The sequence below is a fragment of the Hemicordylus capensis genome, chromosome 2 (genome assembly GCF_027244095.1).
Source record: "Hemicordylus capensis ecotype Gifberg chromosome 2, rHemCap1.1.pri, whole genome shotgun sequence".
Lineage (NCBI taxonomy): Eukaryota > Metazoa > Chordata > Lepidosauria > Squamata > Cordylidae > Hemicordylus > Hemicordylus capensis.
The window spans coordinates 200,329,155-200,353,545 of record NC_069658.1 but is presented as its reverse complement, the minus strand read 5'-3'; the positions used below and the strand labels follow the sequence as shown (position 1 = coordinate 200,353,545).

Here is a 24,391-nt window from a genome sequence, read left to right as displayed (position 1 = left end):
TACAGGTGTGGAAAGGGATACAGGGGGCTGTGCATGCTGCCACCTCACACCACAGTTGCTTCCCTGCCATCCATCATCACCACCCTTCCTTGCCCTACTAAGACATGCTATTCATTGACAGAGGTTCACTATATTCACCCCAGACAACAAGATATCTTGAGCTATCACTGCATGGGAGTCTCCTCTGCACGCTTCAGAATACACCACATATAGGATGAAAACATTGACAGTGAGTGAGCCCACTAGGACACTCTAGCCTGTAGTCTCTATGCCCCAGGATGATTGCCCTAGCCCACATTGCTACCTGAGCACATGCCAACTGGGCTGACCTTAGCAAGAAGAGGTATGAAACTTCCTTGGGTGAAAGTCTAGAAGGGGTGACATTTCTTGCCTCTGACCTCAAAGTGTGTGACAAGTTGTTGTTTTTAATGAGGAAATACATGTCATTTTGATGTTTTGTTTCACTTGTGAAAATGCCTATGGCTGGTGTTGAGTGCTAGGACTAAGTCAACATACATGCAAATTGAGCTGAGTCTAGCTTGTCACAGCCTGGGAACAGAACATAACCTGAGCTGAATTTCTGTTTCTGTCAGGACCAGCATGGTCATACTATCATCCTCTTCATATGGTAAACTACTGTGCTGAAGTGATTATGTGAACAAGTGTTCAATATCGTGATGGATTGTATGATTCTATGTGGTTCACATATTGTCACTGCTTAGCAATTTCTTCCTGAGATATATGCATTCATTGGCCAAAGTTGTTCAACCTGCCTCTAACTGAAGTCTTTGGCAAAGTTCTTGTTGCTTTTAATGAACTGGTTGCTACATCTCTAGGGGCTTCTTCACACATTACATAGCAGCAAGCCCAAGTCTGTCACCGTGTACACTTGAGAGGGAGTCACAACCAATTAGGTGTTCCCAGATGCATCTGGTTGGCCACTGCATGAAGCAGGATGCTGTACTAGATAGGCCTTTGACCTGATCCCACTGGGCTTTTCTTAGGTTCTTATGGTCTCTGATGAGTCCCCCTGTATGACATACATCTTTATTGCATTCACACATCGAGGCTATTCTCATGACACGAGCCACCTGGGGTAACCCAGGTGGCTCATGTCAACTGGAGCACCAAGAGCCCTCCTCTCCCAGCTGCCCCACAAAAGGGTAGGCCACTTTTTTTTACCCAGCATTTTGCTGAGGTAAAACAACCCAGTGGCTCATTGCTAGGTGATCATGTGCACAATCACACACACCCCAGGTAAAAATACTACCACCTGGCCCTCCACCATTTCTGGCAGTAAGTCGGGGAGGCAGGAAGAGTGGCCATGCTTGTGGCACAAGGGACTCTGGGATGCAGGAAAGGGAAGTCCTCCTGCTCCCAGCAGCTTTGGCCTTTGCCACGCCACTGCTTGTGTGGGCACACGCAGCATGGCAAGGACAAAGACACCACCCCTCATCTTCTGGGGATGGCAGGCCAGCTCCTGCCTTCCCCCACAGACCTCTCAAGCAGTGGTTTGAGGTCATGTGATTGACCTCATGACCTTTTCAAGTTTATATGTGAATTCTCTTCAGTGTACTGTTCCCCACACCCCAAAAGGTTCTGGTAGCTTCAGTCTGTGTCTAAAATTGGATCTAAGAGATGTCATTTTCATTCACTTTCTTGTGGAAAGGGCTTTGAGATCTGATATCTGAAAAAGCCGTTTTAGAGTCAATTTATCCTTGAAGGTGGAGCAGCCATCTTCCCTATATTGTGTTATTCTCTGAAATGCACTACAGTATATGTAATGTATCACTGTACATAATGTATTAAAATACTAGAGCAGTACACAGGCAAATTTCTTACATGCATCAGAAAGCATGGGCATTGAAAGTTAAGGTGCCCACCTTAGCTGCCTCACAATGGCAGCAACAGAGCCCTGGAATGTTGCATATTGTGCCACTTGCAGTTCGGCTTCCATGCTCTCACACTTTCCTTTGTGTCAAGGACAGCCTCAGTCCTCTTCCTCTGCAAGAGGTGGTGGGGACACTAAAGCGCAGGACAATATGATGCAGTGGTCTCCTAACTGCACACTGCTTTCATTCGGGAAGTGAATGGCACAGAGACTTTTCTCATGCGCAGCCTAGCCCAGGCTAGAGAAGCCCTACCTGGATTAGGCTGTGTGTGAGAACTGCCAGGATTGGGCCCAATCCCAGCGGGGCCAGCACCACCTCGGCCCACTTTGAAACCCATATCTTCGCCAGGGTTAAGGGCTTGAGCGAGCCCTTAACCTGGGCTCTGGGATCGTGTGTGCTCTGGGGCTATGTTCAGCCCCAGGGAACACAGAGATGGGCACCTAGAGAGCACCAGTCTCCTGGGAGAATCCCCCAAAGCATCATGTGTGTTGTATGGTGCATTGTGAGATCTCCAGAGGCTGGGACACATTGTCTCAGCCTCTGGAGCTCTGTGCTGCAGGCATGTAGTACAGATCATCTGTGAGCACGATCTGCACTCCCAGGAACAGGCAGCAGTCATCTGGGGAGAAGGTGAATTAAACCAGCCTTTCCCCCACCACCTGCCCAGTCGTGTGAATAATCTCATAATGTAGTGATAGACTGTATGGGGCAAATGAGACTGATTTCCATTCATATCAGAATTATTTAGGATCACAGCTAAGTGACTTGACTTTAACTGCATAAATATAGTTATATAACCTCATATGTGGTGGATGGATATTAATTATTTGACGTTTATGTGTTTGTTTTCTTTTTTGCTATTTGTATACAAAATACATGTTTTCAAAGAAACCTCACCTAAGCAAATCACTTTGATTTCCCTAGGAAAACCATGTCCCCATTCAAAGCATGTAAGGCAAATATATTGGGCCTGACCTTTATCTCTGTTGTAGGTACAATGAATCTCAGTTCATTATACTTTTATAAAAGTATAAAAGCAATCTACAATTCTGAAGGAAAGAAGAAATATTCTCAGTGCTACATGTTGCTTTTACATTTGTCTTTAATACATATGGGGAAAAATGTATGTTAAAAATGCAAGAGGGCGTGGAGACAAGGAAACTCATGCACATAATTATTACATGCCCATAATTATTACAGGTTTTATGAAGGAACAAAACAAATGTACATTTCAGTTTTTTAAAATCTTACAAGGCAATTGGATAATTACTTTTGCTTAAAAAACAAACAAACACACACACACACAAACTCCTGTCAGGCAGCACACACACATACTTGTGGGACCTGTTAATTGAATATATTTGGTGCATTGTATCAGAACATTTCATACCCCTGCCCAACATCTGCTCATCAATCTTTGTGGCCAGCCTGTTCCAGCAGTGAGTAGCATACTGGTCTTGAGCCTGGGTTCAAATCCCAGCATAGTCACAGACCCACTGTGCTGCTGTAAGGAGCACACTTTTCTTCAGCCTCAGATACTACTACTACGATGACGACGGCGACGACGACGACTACTATGGATGTTTGTATGCCGCTCTTCAACCAAAGTTCTCAGAGCGGTTTACATATAAAAATGAATAATACATAAATAACATGACCCCCTGCCGCCCAAGGGCTCACAAACTAAAAAGAAACATTAAGATTAGCACCAGCAACAGCTACTGGAGGGATGCTCTCTCTCCAGTTGCTCTCCCCCTGCTAAATATAAGAGAATCATCACGTTTTAAAAGGTATCTCTTTGCTCAGTTAGCAGGAGGTTACAGATATAATATTATCACTTATATAATATATAGTCATAATATAATATCTCATATAATAGAGACTGGGGTGAGAGAAGGATAGTGATTCATTTCTTAATGACTTGGGAGTCCAAATGTGATCAGGAAAGTAGGGTGCGGTGGTGGTGGTGGTGGTGCTACCACTAGTAGTAATTTGTAGCCATGGTTTGTAAGAGTTGTGAAGGGTATATCAGGGCTGTTGCTTGAAGGTGCTGCTTTCTGGAGAACCAGAAAACATACAAGAGTAGGATCTAGAAAGGAAGCAAACAAACAGCACAAGATCACCTAGAAAATACTCTCCACTCCCCCACTTGGCCATGGTATAGCTGCAAAGGGGACTAGAGAAGACAGGGAAGATAATTCTATAATTTAGTAATCCAAAAACCTTTTAAGATGAGAGTTAAGATGCTTTATATTTTCACTCATGGAAGAATAGAAATTGCAAGTTAAGGTGCTCATCTTAACTTCCATACCATATAAGCGCTAAATACTTTGTACAGTCTGGTATATGATGGTGACTTTAGAAATGAGGCTCCATGCACCCATACTTTGCCTTGATCAGAGATGCATCAGGCAGAAATTCATCAGGGGCATCTCTAGGAAGTGATTAGGGAAACTGCATCTGTTAAATGTCTGCCTGGATCCATCCTTCCCCAGCCCAATGTCCAACTGAAAGACCAAGACAAATCCCCAGAGAAATAAATGGGGTTCCCCCCCCCCTTCTATGCTTTGCCACTTAATGGCGCAACAGGAAATAACTTGCCTAGCAAGCAAGAGGTTGCAGGTTCAGATCCCTGCTGATATGTTTCCCAGACAATGGGAAACACCTCTATCGAGCAGCAGCTATATAGGAAGATGCTGAATGGGCATCATCTCATACTGCATGAGAGGAGGCAATGGTAAACCCCTCCTATATTCTACCAAAGAAAACCACAGGGCTCTGTGGAGTCAACACCAACTCAATGGCACAACTTTACCATTACCTCTATGGTTTGCTGAGGGGCTGCGAGGAAGGGGTGGAAGAGAGCTCACATTTTTGCCTGGGATCTCTGCTAGTCCTGATTCCTATGTGTTTTTACTCAGAAGTAAGCTCCAGTGGAATAAACTAACTTACTTTCTAGTAATTTATTCCAAGCTCTGCTGATGGCCTCTACTTCCCCCCATTGTGGAGGTGAGAGAAAGCGGCTAGAGAGAGGAAGCATATGCCCATGAAAGGAAAGGGAGGGGGAGAAATGGTTGTTTAACTATATAAGTGCCAGAGTGCTCATAGACTGTCCTTAACAGGCACCTATGTTCAGAACCAGGAAGTCATTCACTAGAAATTGCCAGGACTTGCCCCTCCCAATTTTGGCTTCAGAATTCTCAGTGGACAGACTCAGTTATGCTCTTAGCTAACTTTCCCTTAGTTATTTTCCTATATTGATATGGGGATTTTGAACAGTAATTACTCAGAAATAACTAGATGGATGTTTTTCAAACCAGCAAAGGGTACCAGTGCCTTATGGACCTGAATTTTTGTGGAATGCTAAAAGGACAGCAAACATTTAAAAATATACATTATCTGTATTTTATATTGGATTACTGTATATCATTTTGAAAAAAGTTTGCCCAAATTTTGAAACCTCTTTTTAGACGTTAAAAGCCTAAACTGCTTTATCTCAGCTATTATGCAACGGATTTGCACCAAATTTGGAGGAGTGATGTCTCTTGTTCACTAGTTGATGTGTGCACGATTTCAGAGGGATTGAGTGGATATTTTTGACTTTATAAGCAATATAATGTTCAAGGCTTATAATGGTGGAATGTTGAAAACACTCCTCATCTTAACTGTACTGGCATGACTGTGCCGCCAGTATAACCATAGGACAGTGCCTCTTCTTGGAAGTGTCCGGAGTGTAGTGAGAGAAGGAGAGGGAGAGAGAGATCGCGAGGTATTTAAGGCACTCCAGACAATTGCTCATTCTGTAATGAATTATTACTCTGCTGAGCCAAAGGTCATTAGAAAGGATAAGGGCGGCCATAAAAGCAGCCCAGCTAGCATGCTTTTCCTATAGAGATTATCATTATTGGCTTATTAATACACGATAATGTTGAATTATACACAGCAATAAATAGGAAAAAGGTTGACTTGGAGTTTTAAATATTTTATGAATCTCAAAGCGAACGTTCCAAGCAATGCAGTGACTGGAATTACCCCCCCCCCCACCTTCCCCCCTCCTTCTTGGCCTAAGGTCTTCTCTTTAAAAAAAACAACAAAAAACAACAACAGCTCTGAACGTGTAAGCAAAAGGGACCCTTTGCCCTCAGAGGAGTGTGGGCTGATTCCAGTCTTGCAAGCCTCGGCCTCGGGACAGAGGATTTGTTCTAGGATCCGCGCAGCCCTCCTCCTTGCTTTTTTTACTTTTGCAAAGCAAGAAGTGGCTCCTCCTGGTCTCGGAATAACCTTAGGAGAACGCGAGTATAAGCACTCTTGCCGGGTACATTTCAAACCACATCGGTTCGAATTATTCTTGTCAAAATCCCAACGCGAGTCTGTCCAGTCCAGCCCTGTTTTAGGATATCCCAAACACAGACGTTGGCTTACAGAGCGGATGCTTCAGAAGCAGAAGAACCGCCTTGCTTTAGCAGAGTCCGCCTAAGCAAGCAAGCATCCCTGAAAGATGCAAGAAATTAGCCCAGGGTCCACCGGTTTACCCTCTCCTTCAACTCCCCAAAAGATCTTTTGCCATTGCCTGAAAATCCAGGGGCTTGTGTTTCAGACTTCCTCGTTTAACTTTCTTAAAGACTAGTAGATAGGAAGGAAGGACGTTAAAATAAAAGACCAAAACCGCAGTCCTGCGCACACTTGGGAGAAAACTCCACTGAATTTAATATTACCTTTTTCCAGGTAAAGATGCTTGGATTGTCTAATAATTCTTTCTTTCTGTCTGTCTGTCTTTCTCCAAGTCACAATGAACGGTTGTAGTCCTGCAATCTTATGCAAGTTCAGTGACTAAACGATAACTAGGAGAAAGAAAAAGTGAGTCTCAAGGACTCCTCCAAAATGAATAGAACTCATCGCGTCTCCCTCAGTTCTTTATTATTATTTTTGAAGGAGTATTTTACCAGGTCTCATGACGTTTCCTTCCAATAATAACAACAATTGAAACAAAACCCGCATGGAAACTATTGCTTTTTTAAATAATAAAGATCCGTTCACAGATACGATACCACCGAGCGCCTAAGCTGAATAAAATCGCTTGATCAAATGCCTCCTAATCTCATAACTCTGCCAAAAATCGTAAACTCATTTGCGGAGGGGGGAGGTAATAACAAATAAAATTTGTAAAGGGAAGCTGCAAGGCTAAATGATGTTTTAAATTTAAGTTACAATTGATTAAAGCGACAACGCATTGAAATGACCTTTTTTCCACTGAAACGTAAGTTAGAGGCCTCGCTGCTGAGTATGGCGGGTGGGGGGGGGGGATGAAGGACAGCTCATATGCTCCACAAAAAGGAAGGCCGGTTACCTACATTGGAGCCGTGTATTTTCGAGCCTACAGAACCAATAACGCGGCACATAACGATAGATCGCCTTAAATTTAAACTGCATTTTTGCTTAAGTACGGAGGAAAAACCCACACAGACGCTTCCCATCCCCCTCCAAACACACACGCACGCATACACACAGTCGCATTCTCCCCCGTAACGTTTCTTTCCTCCTTAGATCCTCCTACATGATCTCCCTTTCCCCTGGCCAGGAAAACTTAATACAGAAAAACAATATGCTTGATTAGGAGTAATTATTCATCTGTGTTTCTCTGTATGGATCGAATTCGCTGTACCGTCCTTTTTGAAATCCTGAAAGCCACAGACAACGAAATAGAAGCTGGATCAGTCCAGAGGGCGCCTACAACACACCCAAACTCACTCTATCTATCTATCTATCTATCTATCTATCTATCTATCTATCTATCTATCTATCTATCTATCTATCTAATTTACGTATCTTTCTATCTATCCATTACCTTTTGACAGAAACCCAAGTATCTTTTCTTCCTTTAAGGCGCAAAGCTTTCTTCTTTCCCAGTTAGAACTGCCACTCCCTTCGGGAGATCTTCGTTTTAGTCCTGTAGAAGAACAAAATAGATGTGAATCTACAAGGGGGTGGGAATCACACAAAGTTCAATCCTTAGTTTTCTCTCCCACCCCGTGGGACGTAGAATTTCATTGTTCCTTTGTTAGAATTTGCAGCAACGTTTTGTTTTTTTTGCTTTTGGTAAAGGGGAGGGGTACTATTTTTATCCCCCCCCATAAAACTTTCCAAGCCCCCCCTCCCCACTTTAGAGCCTGAATCCACTCTCATTCTTCACCGTCCTCATGTAGGAGTTGAAACTTCTTTGCAGCCGAGTCTTTAAGATGACTATTACGACTTTCTGAGTGGGATTCACTGGCTGTCCCCTTGATGGAAGCGTGGGCAAAGGGAGAGGAAGCCCATAATGAAGCCCCACAGACTCGCATTTTAGGGAAAGTTGCAGACTTAGTCAAAATTCCCTCCCACAACCTGGGCTATTTTTTTTTTTTTTTTTAAAGAAACGGCTCCTTGGAGGAACCAAATAGCACCGAGTCTGGGATTTCTTTCTCCTCCCCCCCCCCACCTCCTTGTTTACAGCTACAGAAGGCAAAAGAGCCATAAATCTTAAGGCAGCCTACAGAGACAAGTGCATTTGTATGCATCGTTAGAACTAGCTAATACCTAAACCCATTAGCAAGCCATGTAGAGTTCTAGTTTCCGGTGTACATTAACTTACAGTTAAATTCTAGAGGAAAGGGCATTGCGATTAACATAAACTATATCCATCATATTGTTTGTCATAATAGATTAGTCAACTATGGATGGGCGTGTGTGTACGTGTGTGTGTGTGTGTATGTGCGCGTGTGAGCGTGAAACTTTCCCTTCCAACTTTCTAGCGAATTGGGAATTTTTGTCAACATTTCCCACACGGAAATCCTCACCCCCCGACAACTGTTTGTGTATTGTATGTATGTATGTGTGTGTGTGGGGGGGGTGCGTCATATGGTTGACTAAGGGAGAGGTTGAAGGGAAGTCCTTGCGAGCTGGCAATGAAGAAAGTACGCTCAAAAGGGAAGGGAAGGACGTGGGAGAGACCCTCCCTGAAAGCAGTCGAGTGAAAGTGTGCAACGCAGTCTTGTGTATATTTACTTGGAAGTCAGAACCCACGGGTTGAACGGGGCCTTGCGCCTAAGTACGTGTGCATGGAATTGCAGCATGGAAGTGCATGGAAGTGCAGCCTTAGGGGTTAGGAGGCCCGTGTGAAAACGAATAGGCCCGTTAATACACAGCAACGCAGCCAGCGATTTTATTCACACAGGCCCACATGTTTGTTCTTTAAAAAAGCAACAAGGGGACTGATGCAGTCGCCCAGCCGGACTCCCCTCCGCCCTCTTCCCCTCCCCAAGATCTGTGTACGCTGCTTGGTTTCCTCTCCCTAATCAGTCCTCCCCCCCCCCCGCCGCCCCCCAATTCCAGCTCTCCCGGCCCTTCTTTCTTGTCCCTTGTCTTTGTTGAATGACGTCCGCTTACGTCCCCGTCTCCCTTCTAAACACCAGCCCCTCCCCCTTACCCCACCGCTGCAGGAGCATAATCTGCTCCTATTAAGCCCATACCACCCCTACCCTTTAAAAACACACACACACAAAGCCGCCCTCCCCGCCTAGCCTAGCCTAGATGCACAGACCCCCCCCCTCCCCCGCCTTGTTTAGGCTGCGCACAGATATGTGAACTTTTGTAGCTCTGCTTTTCCGTCTTCGCCCGTGAAAGCGTTAAAGGTAAGGGTCTGGAACTCGTATGCGGCAGCCGGCTTTTGTAGCGATGATTTATGGCTTCAATCTTGGTTCACCCAGAGTTCACATGGATTTGCTGCTTCTGAGAGCTAAAAGATGGTCTCACTTGACAAGTGTGACTATTCGAAATGCTTCTCTCTCTCTCTCTCTCTCTCTCATTTTCTCTCGTGCAAAATCGTTTATAATTGAACCTAAAAACCCAGTTTGCTTTCAGATGAAGAGAAAGATTCGATCCAAGGGATCCAGTTGATTGGATTTATTTTCTATAGAAGATCCTTGTGGTGTGTGAGTGTCAATGAATGAATAATATACCTATATAATACAGATAATGCGCAGATATATGTGTACAATACACACACTCACAAGGATCTCCAGACAAAAGGAGATGAAGATCTAAGGAGGAAGAATAAGCGGTCCGTTCCTAACCCCCCACCCCACCCCCCACGCCCTTCTTTCCCCCCACTCCATCTTTCTTTGTTGCTAATCTAGATTGTGGAGGGGGGTCTGCCAGGAGACTATGGAAGGGGCCGTTTGAAGCTCGTGTCATGTTAAATCTCAGAGAAATTAGGCTCATCGCTGGTGGGGCGGGGGGCGGCAAAGAAAACCCCCCAGCATGATCTGATTTCTCTGGTTTACCTAGCTACCCTAAGAGCTACGAAAACGAGCCAAAAATAATTAAATGAAGAGTTCGTTAAATATACAAGCAAGGTTTTTTTGTTTTTGTTTTTTTTAAGAAAGGATACTGCAGAATCATCAAGGCTAGATTTGCATAACGTGACTTGCCTGCCAAGTAAGCCAGCCAAGAGCTTGCTCTAGAAATGAATGAGTGGTGGTGGGGAGACCTAAATAATAAAATAAGCGAGAAATCCAAACTTCAATTTCCTACTGTGTGGGTGTGTGATTGGAGCGTCCATGGGCACATTTGCCTGTAAAATAACCCGTTTGGGATTGATAAATATCATGCAAATTGGGCTAGAGATCGAATCGATTCCATCCTCTAAGGTTTATGCTGCACAGAACTCAGAGTTTGGTCTGAGAAGAACCCCTTAAAAATCAAAAGTTCAAAAAGAGAATGAAGCTGGCGCAGTGAGTGACTAGTTGGGGAGGCCAAACGCCTCTTTACAGCGCTCGCTCACACCAGCGGCTTTTCTCAGAGTCTTGATACATATGCCATCTAATCCTAAACCGCTTGAAAGCCAGTTCCGTTGAACTCAACGAAACTTGTTTTCAAGACAACGTGTGAAGAGCTAGCAATCCTAAACCGATTCAAGGAGACTTGAATTTCAGGCTAGTATCAAAGCTGGTTCGAATCCCCGCTGGTATGTTTCCCAGACTATGGGCAGCAGTGATATAGGAAGATGCTGAAAGGCTCATCTCATACTGCGCGGGAGGAGGCAATGGCCAACCCCTCCTGTATTCTACCAAAGACAACCACAGGACTCTGTGGTCGCCAGGAGTCGACACCGACTCGACGGCACAACTTTACCTTTACGGAAGGGGAGTTCCGTACAATGTGTGCGGGCGGGGCGAGGGGTGCGCACCTTGAGCTCTTCAGATGCTTAGGGAGGCTTACCACTTTGACTTCTATCCCTTGGCTTCTTCTCTCCATCTCCCCTGTCTATCCACAGTTCAGTTAAACCCGAACGTTAGACTTGAAACCTTTCGCCCTGATTCTAAGCACTTTTCTTTGGGAACAAGTCCCAGTGATTCTAATGAAACGGACTTCCAAGTCAAGTCAGCAGTCTCGAGGTCAGTGGGACGCGGCCAGGTACATTTGGTCGGAGTCCCACTGGTTTTCGTGGAGCCTCCATACCAATAACTCTCCCATCCATCCGGATTGTGGCGAGATCTGTTCGCCTGCAGACAAGTGTACTAGGAACTTCGAAGCAAGGCCCTTTACGCCATTTGAATGGGTTTGCTTCCCAGTAAGCGTGCTCCGATAAAGCCACTCATCTTTTGCTAACAAAAGATACTGCAGGGGCGCAGGTGGAGAGAAAGCTTGAGGAGGAGCAACTCCTTAATTTTGCGGGGAGAGAGGCACTTTTTGTGGTGGTGGTGGTGGTGGGGGGAGATATGGGTTGTTAGGGTTGGTGGAAGCGGAGTTCAGTACCGTGTGTGTGGCGCGGGGCGGAATTCCTCAAATACTTAGGAAGAATCTGCACACCAACACTGAATGGTCCCAGTTCAACCACAAAAACTCTCTCAATAGGCCTATTGAAATCAAGGGGATTCTTCAGTACGTTCCGTTCTGTACTGGATTGTTCCCAACGTGTTTTACTGATGGGCCATGAGATCTTTGAAAAAGATAGTTGGTCGGTTGCTTGGTTGTTTGGTCGGATGGGTAGACGTTGATGGTCACGTCAACCAAATCCCAATACCTGCTGCCTAGATTTCTTCCTACACAGAAAGTGTAACTAAAAAACCAGTGCGCAGAATCTTTGAGCAATGGTTAATAATAATAAACTTTATTTGTAAGCCGCCCTTTAACAAATTGCTCTCTGGAATCTAGATTCATTTTCTGTCATCCTCCTATCTGTTCCCCACGGCGGGAGCTTTTGCTAACTGGTGTGACATTAACAGACACATGTTAGGAAAAGTTTTTGAATGTGTGTCAGTGTGTGCAAAACCCGTAAATAACTCTTAGCACTGAGAAGTTCTAATCATGACACTCGCAGCTTTCCCCTTCTCCCGAATGCCGGCCAGTTCGCTCGCAAAGTTGTAGAACTAGAACTTAAAAACAAAACAAACATACTGGCAGAAAACAATGTTCCATCCATAAACAACAACCGGTATTCTTAAACAAGGAGAATTTCCGTCCATTGGTACCAACCCAAGTTTCCTAAGCGGAAAAAGTACCAAAGAAGAAGCATCAACGTTGAGTTTAATTCCATAGCAAATTAATCCGCGTAAAGAAAAAGGAAACAGCATTTGTAAGAGGCGTGGGAGAGAAAAAGCCATGCAGGTTTGATGCCCTATTGCCCCATTTTTTATTTTAAATCTTCACCTACCAGTCTAATATGTCCCGCAAATGCCCAGTAGTTGAAGCTTTATTCGCGATTAAACAAGGCCGGGAGAGACCCCTATACGAAATAGTTTCAACCGGAGGTCTAAAAATAGAGCAGTGTGGTTTTAAAAAATTAGACCACCTCTACTGATCTGCTAAACTTCAGTGCCGCGTGGCAAAACCGTAAACATTTCTCAAAAACGGATCCAGTCACTTCGCAGGCAGCCTGAAATTTCATACAGGGATAAATGCGTGGCTGAATCGTGTCTGTCTTTGCAGGGACCAGTCTTGTTTCCTTGAAGGAAAAGGCACGGAGCTGACTCTTCACGGGCATACCAAAAAGGCGCGTTTGCAGCAGGGATATCCAGTAGACAGGCTGTTTATTCACACAACTAATTAACGTACGGAATTCACTGCCACAAGATGGTGGTGGTGGTGGTGGTGACCATAAGCCTAGTTAGCTTTCGGAAAGAATTAGGCAAATTCAAGGAGGAGGGGGAGGAGGAGGAGGAGGAGGAGGAAGAGGCTCCAGTACCTATGACAGCTAAACAAAACCTCCATGTACAGAGGCAATCTACCCGCAAATGCCAGATGCTGGGGATTCTCAAGTGATGACTATTCCAATTGTACCCTGCTTATGAGTTTTTCAGGCTGAACACTGGCCTGTTGGAGACAGAATGTGGGATGGACTTTTTGTCCAATCTACCAAAGCTTTTCTCATATTCTTATGCTGCCCTCCCCCTCCCCCCCCCCCGCCATGTGAACCGGCCCTTCAAGACAGGTGTGATTAGGTGACTTCAAAACCAGGCACTAGAGGGTCTGTTTGTTGCCCTTGTGTGAATTTGAGCAACTGTACTGAAACTTCAGGGAAACAGACTTCACGGTGGTAGCAGAATGACGGCCCTTGGGGCCAGAAATATCATGCATAAAAACCCAATAAGTCATTAAGTCTTAACAGTCCACAGTTCAGTTAGGAGGAGGTGCTCCGTGTTAACTAGATTAAAAAACAAGAGAGATTCGAAGGCAAAACCTAAATTGAATCAGGGCTTCGTATCCAGGCCATTTTTAAATGTCTAAAAACTCTCTTAGGTCTACTAAAGAAGTTTAATACATACTAGACCTTTTCTTAGACAGATGAGGAAGATGACAATGCTTCAGAGCATGTGTAGTGTTCCCTACCAATGTATAACCCACAGTCAGCTATCCCCTATTCTATTATTGCCTGGATAAAATGGAGCTTAACAATGAGTTCCCTTTCCTTCTGGGAGGACCAATTCTGTAATGAATTACATACAAATAAAGTAAAATAAAATAAAATTTTCCTAATTTTTTTTAAAAAGCCAAGTGCTTCTCAGCCATCCCAATAACTTTGCACTCATTGGTAAGATCTCTGGACTAGGTAAACAAGCTGATTTCATACTAGGTAGAATCTTGGCTGTTCATTTCCCCTCATATTTCCATCAGTAAAAGGAGTAAGACAGACCCTTTAAAAATGAAAGCTGAACATAAATGTTTGAAATATCCCTGAGAGGACCAAGCCGCCCCCCCTCACACACACACAAAGATATATAGTCTGTGCATGCCTAGTGAATCAAGGTATTTACATCCTGAACCCGTAGGTTCAGGGAGATCCCTAAACATAAAGAAGTAAATAAACTACACTACAGTCATTGAATACAATCTAGCAGAAACTGGTCACAATCAAGTCCAGCTGAAATCAATGAGATTTAAGTTAGTTATGATCACTCTGTGCCATTCCACTTCTTTCAGGGGAAAATTAGTCACAACTAACTGTTGCTGGCTTGTGCCCATCATCACATGCAAATCATCTACTATTATCCATCAGTTATTTCATACAGAGCTTTTCAAGCCCTCCAAATGCGCTACACAGAAGTGGGGTTAAGTCAACTTGCCACCTTGGCTGGAACTATGCAATTTCATTGTCACATGTTACATGTGAATACTACTTGGGTAACACAATTGTGAAAATTCATTTATACGTGTGTTTTCATGTATGCCCTTGGATTTCACTGTGCACAGGACTGTGTGCATTCTGCAAGTCTGCAAAAGCACATAACTGGGCCGGTGCCAAAATACAACATGCTGAGAATCTCAGTTTCCTTTAAATAAAAATTTTTTAAAGCAAGTATCTAGCCCTCATGTCTAGGATGGATTTGAAAGAGTAATACCTGGTGAAAACCAGAGAAGAAACTGAGTAGGATTTCCTGTGACCAGGGTTTCTAAGGGTGCAGACAGCTTGAGGAGCAAAGCCTCACTTTTTTTCACCTTTTCCTTTCTTTCTTTTTTCTTTTTGGAGTGGGGTTGTTAGGTTAGGCAGGGATTTAGTAAAATGGAAGGTACTCTTCAAGAGTGTGAGGGAGGGATTTGCACTGCTGAGGGCTTCACCATGCATAATTCTTTGCTCCTCCCTATGCCTTGCAAAAGCAGAATATATACGTTTTAGTTGTATGGCTGTGATGAAAATAGGTTCAAAACCCGGTTAGCAATGCTTGTTGAATGGCAGAGAAGGAACTGACCAGGATTTCCATTGATCAGGGAGGGGTCCAGTAACTTGCATAGTACTTCTTCTTCTCCATGACATGCAATTACAGAATAAATTATGCAATGAATAAATAAATGCAAATCAGGTTGCAGAATTAAGTCTTTCCTGTGTGCAAAATTGGGGTACTTATTTAGCATACAGATTTTTTTTTTAAGTGTGAAGAATCTTCCACTCTTCCTATGAATTTGTCTCAGAACAGAGTATCAATGGCTCATCTATTTCCATCAGTGAGGTTACAGCTGTTCATAAAGCTTACCGGCCAACTTAATATTATTAGCTCCCGTTGCTCTTGCTGAATCCAATACACCTTCCTGAGCTCTTTTGTATGCCTGCTGCCACCATTTCTACAGGCCAATGATTTTCCCAATAGCCTCTGCTTGTCTCTTCAAGGAGAATATTGCTTCATTTTAAATAAAAACTCTCCACTGCAGAACTTCTATAGACCTTTGCTCTTTAGGTCACCAGGCGAGGGGAAAAGATGCTCACAGATACATCTTTCTTGCTTTCATCTACTTGGAACTGGTGTGAAATTAATATAAATAGATGTTGCATTGACTATGAGCCAAATATTTATTCAGCAAATGATTTCAGTATTTACATGTAACAAGCCATTAAGCTTAACATAGGCATCAATAGCAGTTTTGAAATACAGACCTCTCTATAGTGCAATTAGATTTCTTCTTCCACACAGCATTCCCTATGCTGATTGCATTATCCACACATGCCACCTGCTCTTGAATAGTCATTGTCTTTTAACACATCCATGGCCCAATCCTCATCCACTGGAGAAAAACAGGGATTTTTGCACATGTATGCTAGTATCCACCATATATGGATTTAAATAAAAAGCCCTCCCAGGATCTTTTTACACACCATCTTTTAAGATGTATACCAAAGATGGTTTAAGTGTGTGTTAAAACACTGTGGATGCGGCACATGTGATTGCAACACAGCAAACATATGCATCGTACAGGCACACTTATCAGGAAGTGATGACTGGATGCAGCTCTGTTGTGTGTACACTCAGTGGCACACCAGGGTGCAGACAGAGGGGAAGCCTGAGAAGCAATTCCTCACTTAAATTTCCTGGGGGAGAGGAAACACACTTTTGGGGGAGAAAAAAATGCTTTGGAGATTGAAGATATGGGTTACTACATGACGGGGTTAGTAAAATGAGGAAGAACTCAAATACTTGGGGGGAGATCTGCACCCTTGGAGGCACACCTGAGTTTCCTTCTGTGAAATGTGTAAAAAATGCCCAGTATTTGTGAGAAAAGCCTTCTTCATTATAATGGAATAATTATTTAGTGTGATGATGTATTTGTCAGATGTTTTATCCTGCCCTTCCTTGAACGAGATTAGAGTGGTGTACTTTTCACCCCCCATTTTACTCTCATGATAACCCTATGTGGTAGGTTAGGCTGAGAGATCTTGATTTGTTCATAGTCGTCCAGTGAGTTGTATGACTGAGTGGGGAGTCTAACCACTATACCACACTGCCTAGCCTTTCTATAAAGCAGATGCTCCCCATTAGCCTGGATAAAAGAGTGTTCTGGGTGTATCATCAAATGATCAAAATACTGGTGAAAGGGGTCAGGGACAATGTTCAGTGTTTGAAAGGATGCACTGCACTTTCTGGAGTGAACATCTAGACATATAACTATTGGGTTAGCATCCCCACCTCAGGGCATGCAAGATAAAGTTGGAAGCATCTTTGCGAATGTTCCAGGACCGGTAGAGTCCTCCTTCCCCAACAGGCAACAGTACATAGTACTGCCAGCATTGCAACAGATAGTCCACAGCCAGTTTCCCTCAGAGGAATTCTAGCCTGATCCCTTCCCTGAATTGTCAGCTTTTCATTAAAAAGAAGAAGTTTCTAGCTCTTGTGCAGATAAGGAAAACTGCACAGGCCATATTCTACCCAGTTTCTCATATTTGTCATGCTTGGCAATCTATACCTTAATGCAGGAGTGCCTTTTATGCAGGAATACCGAAATTTTATATAAGGTGGGAGAAAGTGACAAAGGCTGACATCCTAATTAATGCTGTCATTCATACAGGAGTGTCATGCAGCCAAAGGATGCATGGCTGCAGTGATTGTGTCCCCACTTTAGCAATGTGAGAAGTGTAGGTGATTTTTGCTGATCTTTCCTTCCCCAAGAAGCACTCTGTGCAATCTGCAAAAATGTCTCTGAGGGCTGTGCAGCCCACAGGGACGTATTTTGTTAACACACCAGTGGGCTTCAGAGGAAAGTGAAGATAGGTGTTTGGTTTTTTTAAAGTCCCTTCCTCCACTTGTGCAAAAACAGCACAGCAGTAGACTGACACTCAGCATTGCTGCACCCGCACAACGCTAGTTCAGATGTCAGCCACTGTTCCTAGTCCACTCTTACAAATATGATGGATGCAGCATTGAACAACTCAAATGCCTTGTTGCACAATTCTGCGCTTATGTACTCAAAAGGAAGTCCTAGTGGCTGACATCTGGACTAATGAAGCATTGGCGCAGCAGGGTCACATTCCAGTCTAAGACTGCACCAACACACATTGGAGGGTAACAACCTCCCCTTCCTTCTGCAACTGCCTGTGCCACCCAAATATGTTCCTGAGTTTCAGGATGTGTTTTCAGGTGGTGTAGGCAGCTGTGGAAGTAAGGGGAGACCATTTTCTCCACCCCGAGGTGTGCCAACACAGCCTTAGGCTGGAGCAGAACCCTGCTGGTTGCTTGGACAGAATATCTTCTACTGGGTTCAGTGAGGCTTCCTTTCTAAGGAATGCAAAACTGAAACGACTTCTACTGGTTGTTGTTTTGGTTTGGTTTTCAGCATTTTTATTTCAACCAACACAATTACAGCATTAAATGCTAATATAATGTAGTTAATGTTAAGAAAAGAGGTTTTAAAAAAAAGGAAGAAAGGAAGAAAAAACCCCTTTGAAACACCTTGATCTTTAACATAATATACCAAAGTGTGTGGGGAGGGGAGACCTTCTTCTCACAATATTTCTTCAAAGCATGAGCAATTCATTAAAATTAGACCAAATTACTGAAAATTCCTCTTCTTTACCATTCCATTTGAAAAAAAAAAGTTCAAATACTGACAAGGAAGACATTTGAAGTCATGCACACAACCTCTCTAGGGAGGGTGGGCGGGGAGGCAGGTTCCAGCCTGCCTCCCTACACACAATCACCATCCCCAATTTGCTCTGCTGCTTGCTGTGGCACACAAGTGGCACCACTGTGAGCAATAGAGCAGGGAGCCGGAGGAGGAAGTCCTCCATCCCTCAATGAACTGGGCCAGGAGTGCGGAGCATTTCGAGATTCCTAAATCCCTAAATACACACAAACAACCCAGGACCCAGGGAGGAGGTTGTGCTCATGCCCGGGGGAAAGCCTCAGCCTACCTGGCGGGGCTGCACCAGGATCAGCCCCAATCCTGGTCCTTCACACGAGCCACCCTACCCTGCACAAGCCTGGGTAGGGCTGCTCTTGTGAACAGGCTCATTATCTGTGATCCAAAGTTGCAGTTCAGGAGTAAATTTGTCCTTCCAATACTGTATAATAATCTTTTTGGTAGCTCCCCTTGCATAAAGAATCCATAATTCCTGATGTGATGATCCATTCCGTACACTGGGGATGAACCCCTAAGAATATGAACATCTTTTGCAGGCAATGATAACCACTGATTTATTTATTTATTTATTTAACTTTTGCTGTCCACTTCCAAGTCCCCTGCTCCTCATTGCAAACTGTCTGGCTATGGGATTGTTGTAAACAATTCCAAACAGCTTCCCACCCATGGGAGCCAGGGCTTGGCAAAGTACCCACACTGTCTCCCCTGTTTAAGATGATGATGATGAAGATGATGATGATGATGATGATGAACTCAATTTCTATACCGCCCTTCCAAAAATGGCTCAGGGTGGTTTACACAGAGAAATAATAAATAAATAAGATGAATCCCTCTCCCCAAAGGGCTTACAATCTGAAAAGAAACACAAGATGGACACCAGCCACAGTCACTGGAGGTACTGTGCTGGGGGTGGATAGGGCCCGTTACTCGCCCCCTGCTAAATAAAAGAGAATCACCACATTAAAAGGTGCCTCTTTGCCAAGTTAGCTGGGGTGGGATGCTTGTAACAGGCTCTACACAGGTGTACACACACATAAACACACACACACACACTGCTGCTGCTTTGGTGCTGGGTGGAGGCGCAGAAAGCATATATCAAAGGGGGAGCATTCAGAATATCTGTGAAATTTATTGACTACTTACTTTGAAATGTATACCTCACTTTTTGGACCTCTGGGGGCCCTAAAAGAGGCTTACAGAATAAAACAGCCTAAAAAGACTATAAAATGCAAAGAGACATTCATTCCATTCCACAATAAAAACAACACTTTCAGCAGTTTCCCAGCTCTCAAAAGCCTGGCAGAAGAAAAGGGTCTTTACTGATTTTTGAAAAACACCCACAGAGATTGGCTTGGTGCCCCTCCCTTGCAAGAGAGTCCCCTAAAAAGAGTGCATCAGCCATCATCCAAAGGAAGGTCTGCTAATGGAATCTAGGCATACAGATGCACTGGATTAGTCAATGAGTTGTGTACAAAGGCAAATTTTAGTTAAGAGAGTCCCACACATTGAGAGTCGCACATTTGAGCTGTGTGAAATCACCACATTTCTACCACATGCTGACATGCGGGCTGTGGCCTTGTAGAAGCCTTTGTCAATCGTTTCCTTTTGAATGGATTCCTCAACCTACAAAATTAAACTTTTTGCAGTTTCCTTGGCAGTCTAAATGTCATGCCAAGGAAACCCAGATTCTACAACCTGGAGAAATGAGATCAATTGAGCAAACACACATAGAGGTGATTCTCACGAGCAGCAGAAACCGGGCTAAGGGAGCCCAGTCCGGTTCCTGCTGATCGTGCGCTGCAAGCCCCCCTAAATGCACCCCCCCATTAAATGAGGTTAGCGGAGTGCATGCTCCGCTAACCCCATTTTTTGGTTGTGTGTTGCTGTGGTGCGGCTTCATGCTGCGGTGACTCATGAGTAGGGCCCCAACAGGGAGGCTACAATAAGCCTCTCGGCATTGAGGGGGGGCTCCGCAGAATGCCCCATCCACTCTTGAATTCTGGGACTTCTGGGAGCCAGGAGGCCCTCGATCTCCACTGCCCCAACCGGCTCTGTGATGGAGCCAGTAATTGTGTGGGAGGCCAATCTAGCCGTCGTGTGGAGAAAACGCCTTATTGCTCTCCACACTGCTCGCCTCATTACGTCTGTTCTGGTTTTGCTCATCATGGCGAGGCACAAGGAGCTATACAGAGCATTGAGGCCCCCTCAACAACCACTGGAAATAACCAGCCATTCCTCTGGGTCGTATGTTTTTCAACAGGCATCGCCCACACCAAACATGATTTCAAGCACATCTTCACAGCCATGAGGGCTAGATGTTCAATAGCACATTCTGTGCTTTTTTCTGGGTACACACAGAACTATGGCATACACACATGCCCTGCTTGTGTACCTGGCTGCCTCTTGTGAAGAAGCACGTGGCTCTCCCTTACAAGCTGGTTGCCTCAAAATAGCATCTAGGGACACAATTAAAAGGAAAGGAAAGGTTGTCCCGTCGAGTCAGTGTCAACTCCTGGCAGCCAAAGAGCCCTGTGGTTGTCTTTGGTAGATTACAGGAGGGGCTGACCATTGTCATCTCTCATGCAATATGAGGTGATGCCTTTCCGCACCTTCCTATATCGCTGCTGCCCAATATAGGAGTTTCCCATATTCTGGGAAACACACCAGTGAGGATTCGAACCAACAGCCTCCTGCTCTCTAGGCAGGTTATTTCCCTGCTGCACCATAAGGTGGACCCAATTAGGACCTCCTTAACCTCCTTTAAATACTTCCTGTCAATAAAGACAAGATTTAGGGATCTGTAGCACTCAGTAGATGTAGTCCCATTGTTTCCAGCAACCCTTCACTGTCTTTTGCAGACAATGATTTGTATTATTAGTGTTTGACATCCAGATTGAAATCATCTGGTGATGCTTGCTGTTGCCTGTTGTCAAAGAAGATGACAGAACAGGCTTAAGACAGAAATGAATATTCAGAATTCACCTGAATTTCAGTTTCAAATTTGAAATTGGAGTCAGAGTTCTGAACGTGGCATCTTTCCTTCAAAATTTAACATCTGAGAGCTTTAGCTTTAGCAGCTTCTTTTAATTGTTTTGATTTTGGCAGGCTGAGCAATGTAAGCTGTAAACACTCTTCTAAACTTTCAACTGTCAAATACTATCAACCATCATGAACATCATTCTAGCTACTAGATGAGTCAGCTATTGAATACAACTGCATGCCAGCTATCTAACACTGTCCAAAACTAGATATATCACTGTATGCCAGCTAGCCAATTCAAACAAAAAAATACCATTACACGTTATCTGTCAAATATTAAACTTTATTTATAGAATGGCAAATATAAGTGTTAAAATATCTGGTGAATATTCAGTGCTAATATGTATGGAGGAGAATTTTGGGGAACAAATTTGTTGCAGCTCTAAACAGGTTGAAATTAAAAGACTGTCTCTGATTACAGTTGAGGAGGACCCTTAGCTTAGTGGCAAAGCACATGCTTTGCATACAGAGGGTCCCAAGTTCAATTCCTAATGTCTCCAGTTGCCGGGGTGGGAAAGACCCCTGTTAGAAAGCAGCTGCCTGTCAGGGTATGTCATGCTGGCCTAGATGGACCAATGGTTTAACTCAAAACAAGGCAGTCCAATGTAGTTCGTGTTCCTTTTTTTAGCAGGCTTGGCCAGAATGGCTGGTGAGAGTTCTTGTGAAGCAGTGAGTGAGGGCACGCTGACTTAATGTTTCTCTTTAGCATTTGCAACACTGAATTGAGGAGGACCCGTCCTCAGCAGTAGCAGCTGAAGCTGTGCCTGCCTTCTTATACTCTGGAATCCTTTCATGTTCATTTCAAGGTATCAGTCTCCTTCCCCGTTCCTCCAGTCAGCCAAGAACAGGAAATGCAAAAAGCTCTTCATGAAGATGACCAGGAGTCCTCAGAAGGCATTTTTTACCAAGATCCCGCTAGGAGGGATTCTTTTAGTCAGCAACCATTTCTGTATCCATTGGCACATCAGGAGTCAGAAACACCTACAGGGTCACCAGTGGACCAAACTAATAACCAACAGGTGTCTCTGAGATCTCTAGAGAACAACAATGATCAGGACTCAAGAGTACAGCAGCCTCCATTGGTTACCTCTTCCAAACCTTGCGACACCTCCTCCACCAATGGCACTGGCAAATCACAGAATAGCCATTTACCAAAGCAAGTCTTCCCTTGGATGAAGGAAACAAGACACCACACCAAGCAGAGCAGCAACGTTCATTCTTCAGGTACTTTGACTTTATCTGTTCTTTTCTCTCTGCTTAGTCCCAGTATGCATCCAGACAATAGCTTTCCCATCAACCTCAGCAAAATGTTCATAAGCAACAATTCTAATTCTTTAGTGTTGCCATTGCCAAGGAACTAAGGGAAGCTTCCAAATAGTTCCCAGGTGGTTTCCCATCTAGGTACTACTTAGGGGTGAAGGTCTCCGTTTCCATCCCTGGTGTCTCCAGGCAAAGCTGGGAAAGGCCCCTCCCCGATTTCATGGAAAGCCACTGCTGGTGAGTGTAGACCAGGGCTGTATAACTTTGACCCTCCAGCTTGGACTGCAACTTCTCTCATCCCCAGCTATAGTGGCCAATACATTGAAGGATTGTGGCATCTGCAGGAAGGTTGAAGTTGTGCAGCCCTGGCGCAGACAATATAAGCCAGGTGGACCAAAGATCTCACTCAATAGATGGCAGCTTCACATATGGAGAATCAGGCTCCCTTAGTCTCAGCAGTTAAAGCGTAATGTTATTCGTAAAGTATTTTCTCCATTTTATTTATTTTTATCTATATATCTTACCTTATCCACTCACCTTAGGATAATAGAAACAGCTAGGTTTCAGTGTGATGAATTCTAACTTATTATGCATAATTATTCTTTAAAAGTTGCTCTAATATATGTATTTTAGATCCCTCACCCCAAAATTAGAGTTGATAATGTTTTGGGTTTTTTGCAATAAATATTTTTCCTTGTCATCCCATTTTGATATCTTTGTTTACCTTTTGATATCTTTGTTTAGTTATCCATGATAAAAGTAGGATAGATGTAGAGACGTATCTAGAAAGATGTACAATTTATTAAGCCAGAACACAGATAAAGAAAGGTAGACAGATTGCTCAACTTTTGAATGGAATGAAATGCTAGAGAGAAAAGTTGAAATAAGATAGAGATAGACACACAGAAAGATTAGAACATTTCCAATCTATACAAAGGATATATAACACTGGCGGGCATCCTGACTAAATTACTCAGTGGAAGCCCTATTCAAATTAATAGGACAAGTTAGTCATGAATAACTTGTCCTATTAATTTTGACTTCTGATGAGTAGGTTAGTCAGGATATCAGCCAATATCTATTATTATTAATTTACAGCTAGATGCCAACAAAGCAAGAAAAGGTAAATGGGAAGAATATGCCTTTGCTTCAGTGACACACACTTAAGTTCAGTTACAGCAGATAATGGGAAGCAGGTCACAAAGATTTCATGGAAAAGGTGGTAAGATGTTCCAAACCGATATTTTAAAGAATACAGAATTCTAATGAACTGCACTGAATATCTGCCACTTTTGCTTTTAGAGTAGAAAATAGTCATTTCAGAGGGATCGTGTCCCCCCCCCCCACCGAGAAATTATCTCATTGGCTGGCATTCTAACTAAAATTAATCCAGAGTTGCACAGTATGTACCAAGGGTAGGATTTCACTGATCTTCTTCTACCTGGATGTGCTCCATGTGACCAGAAAGTAGTTCCTGGAGTATCAATTGGAGCACTTCCAGGGAGAGGGCAGATTGATGAAAATTGCCCCTCTGTGTGTACAACACAACTCGGGATTTCAAAATGCTGTGGAGGTGCTTTGCGCACTGTGCCTCCACACCATTAGTGAGGATGTCCACTCTTGTGTTCACTTTTTTCCACTCTCCTTTGGTGCCAGTACCAGTGTTTCTCCTGATTGCTATTTTAGGCACCCCCCACCCCTGCCTTTCCTTTTTCATTTTTCTTAGAACAGCAATATGAGTAACCCCATCTAGTTATGATCATACAGTGACTGGGATAATGTCACCACACTGCATGGTCAATCAGATTTGTCCATGTGAT

At 43.8% G+C, this 24,391-nt stretch overlaps 2 protein-coding genes and 1 long non-coding RNA gene across 4 annotated transcripts in view; 2 read left to right on the top strand and 1 right to left on the bottom strand.

Annotated features, from left to right (window-relative positions):
• Nucleotides 1–24,391, top strand: part of HOXC6 (homeobox C6) — a 163,812-nt gene that overhangs the window by 93,176 nt on the left and 46,245 nt on the right. The window lies entirely within an intron of this gene.
• LOC128345188 (homeobox protein Hox-D3a-like) overlaps nucleotides 1–24,391 on the top strand; it is a 42,079-nt gene that overhangs the window by 16,569 nt on the left and 1,119 nt on the right. The window contains exons 1-2 of one of the 2 annotated variants that reach the window (XM_053296761.1): nucleotides 9,484–9,559; nucleotides 22,118–22,535. In XM_053296761.1, coding sequence (XP_053152736.1) covers nucleotides 22,163–22,535 — 373 coding nt within the window. In that variant the 5' untranslated portion in view covers nucleotides 9,484–9,559; nucleotides 22,118–22,162. Of the gene's footprint in view, nucleotides 1–9,483; nucleotides 9,560–22,117; nucleotides 22,536–24,391 lie in introns of those variants that run through there. The other variant, XM_053296760.1, reaches the window with a different exon arrangement.
• LOC128345194 (uncharacterized) lies at nucleotides 3,849–8,181 on the bottom strand. The gene is made up of 4 exons (XR_008316305.1): nucleotides 8,083–8,181; nucleotides 7,738–7,839; nucleotides 6,608–6,733; nucleotides 3,849–3,981 (listed from the first exon to the last, which is right to left on the bottom strand). It is a non-coding gene; the product is annotated as an uncharacterized LOC128345194 (long non-coding RNA).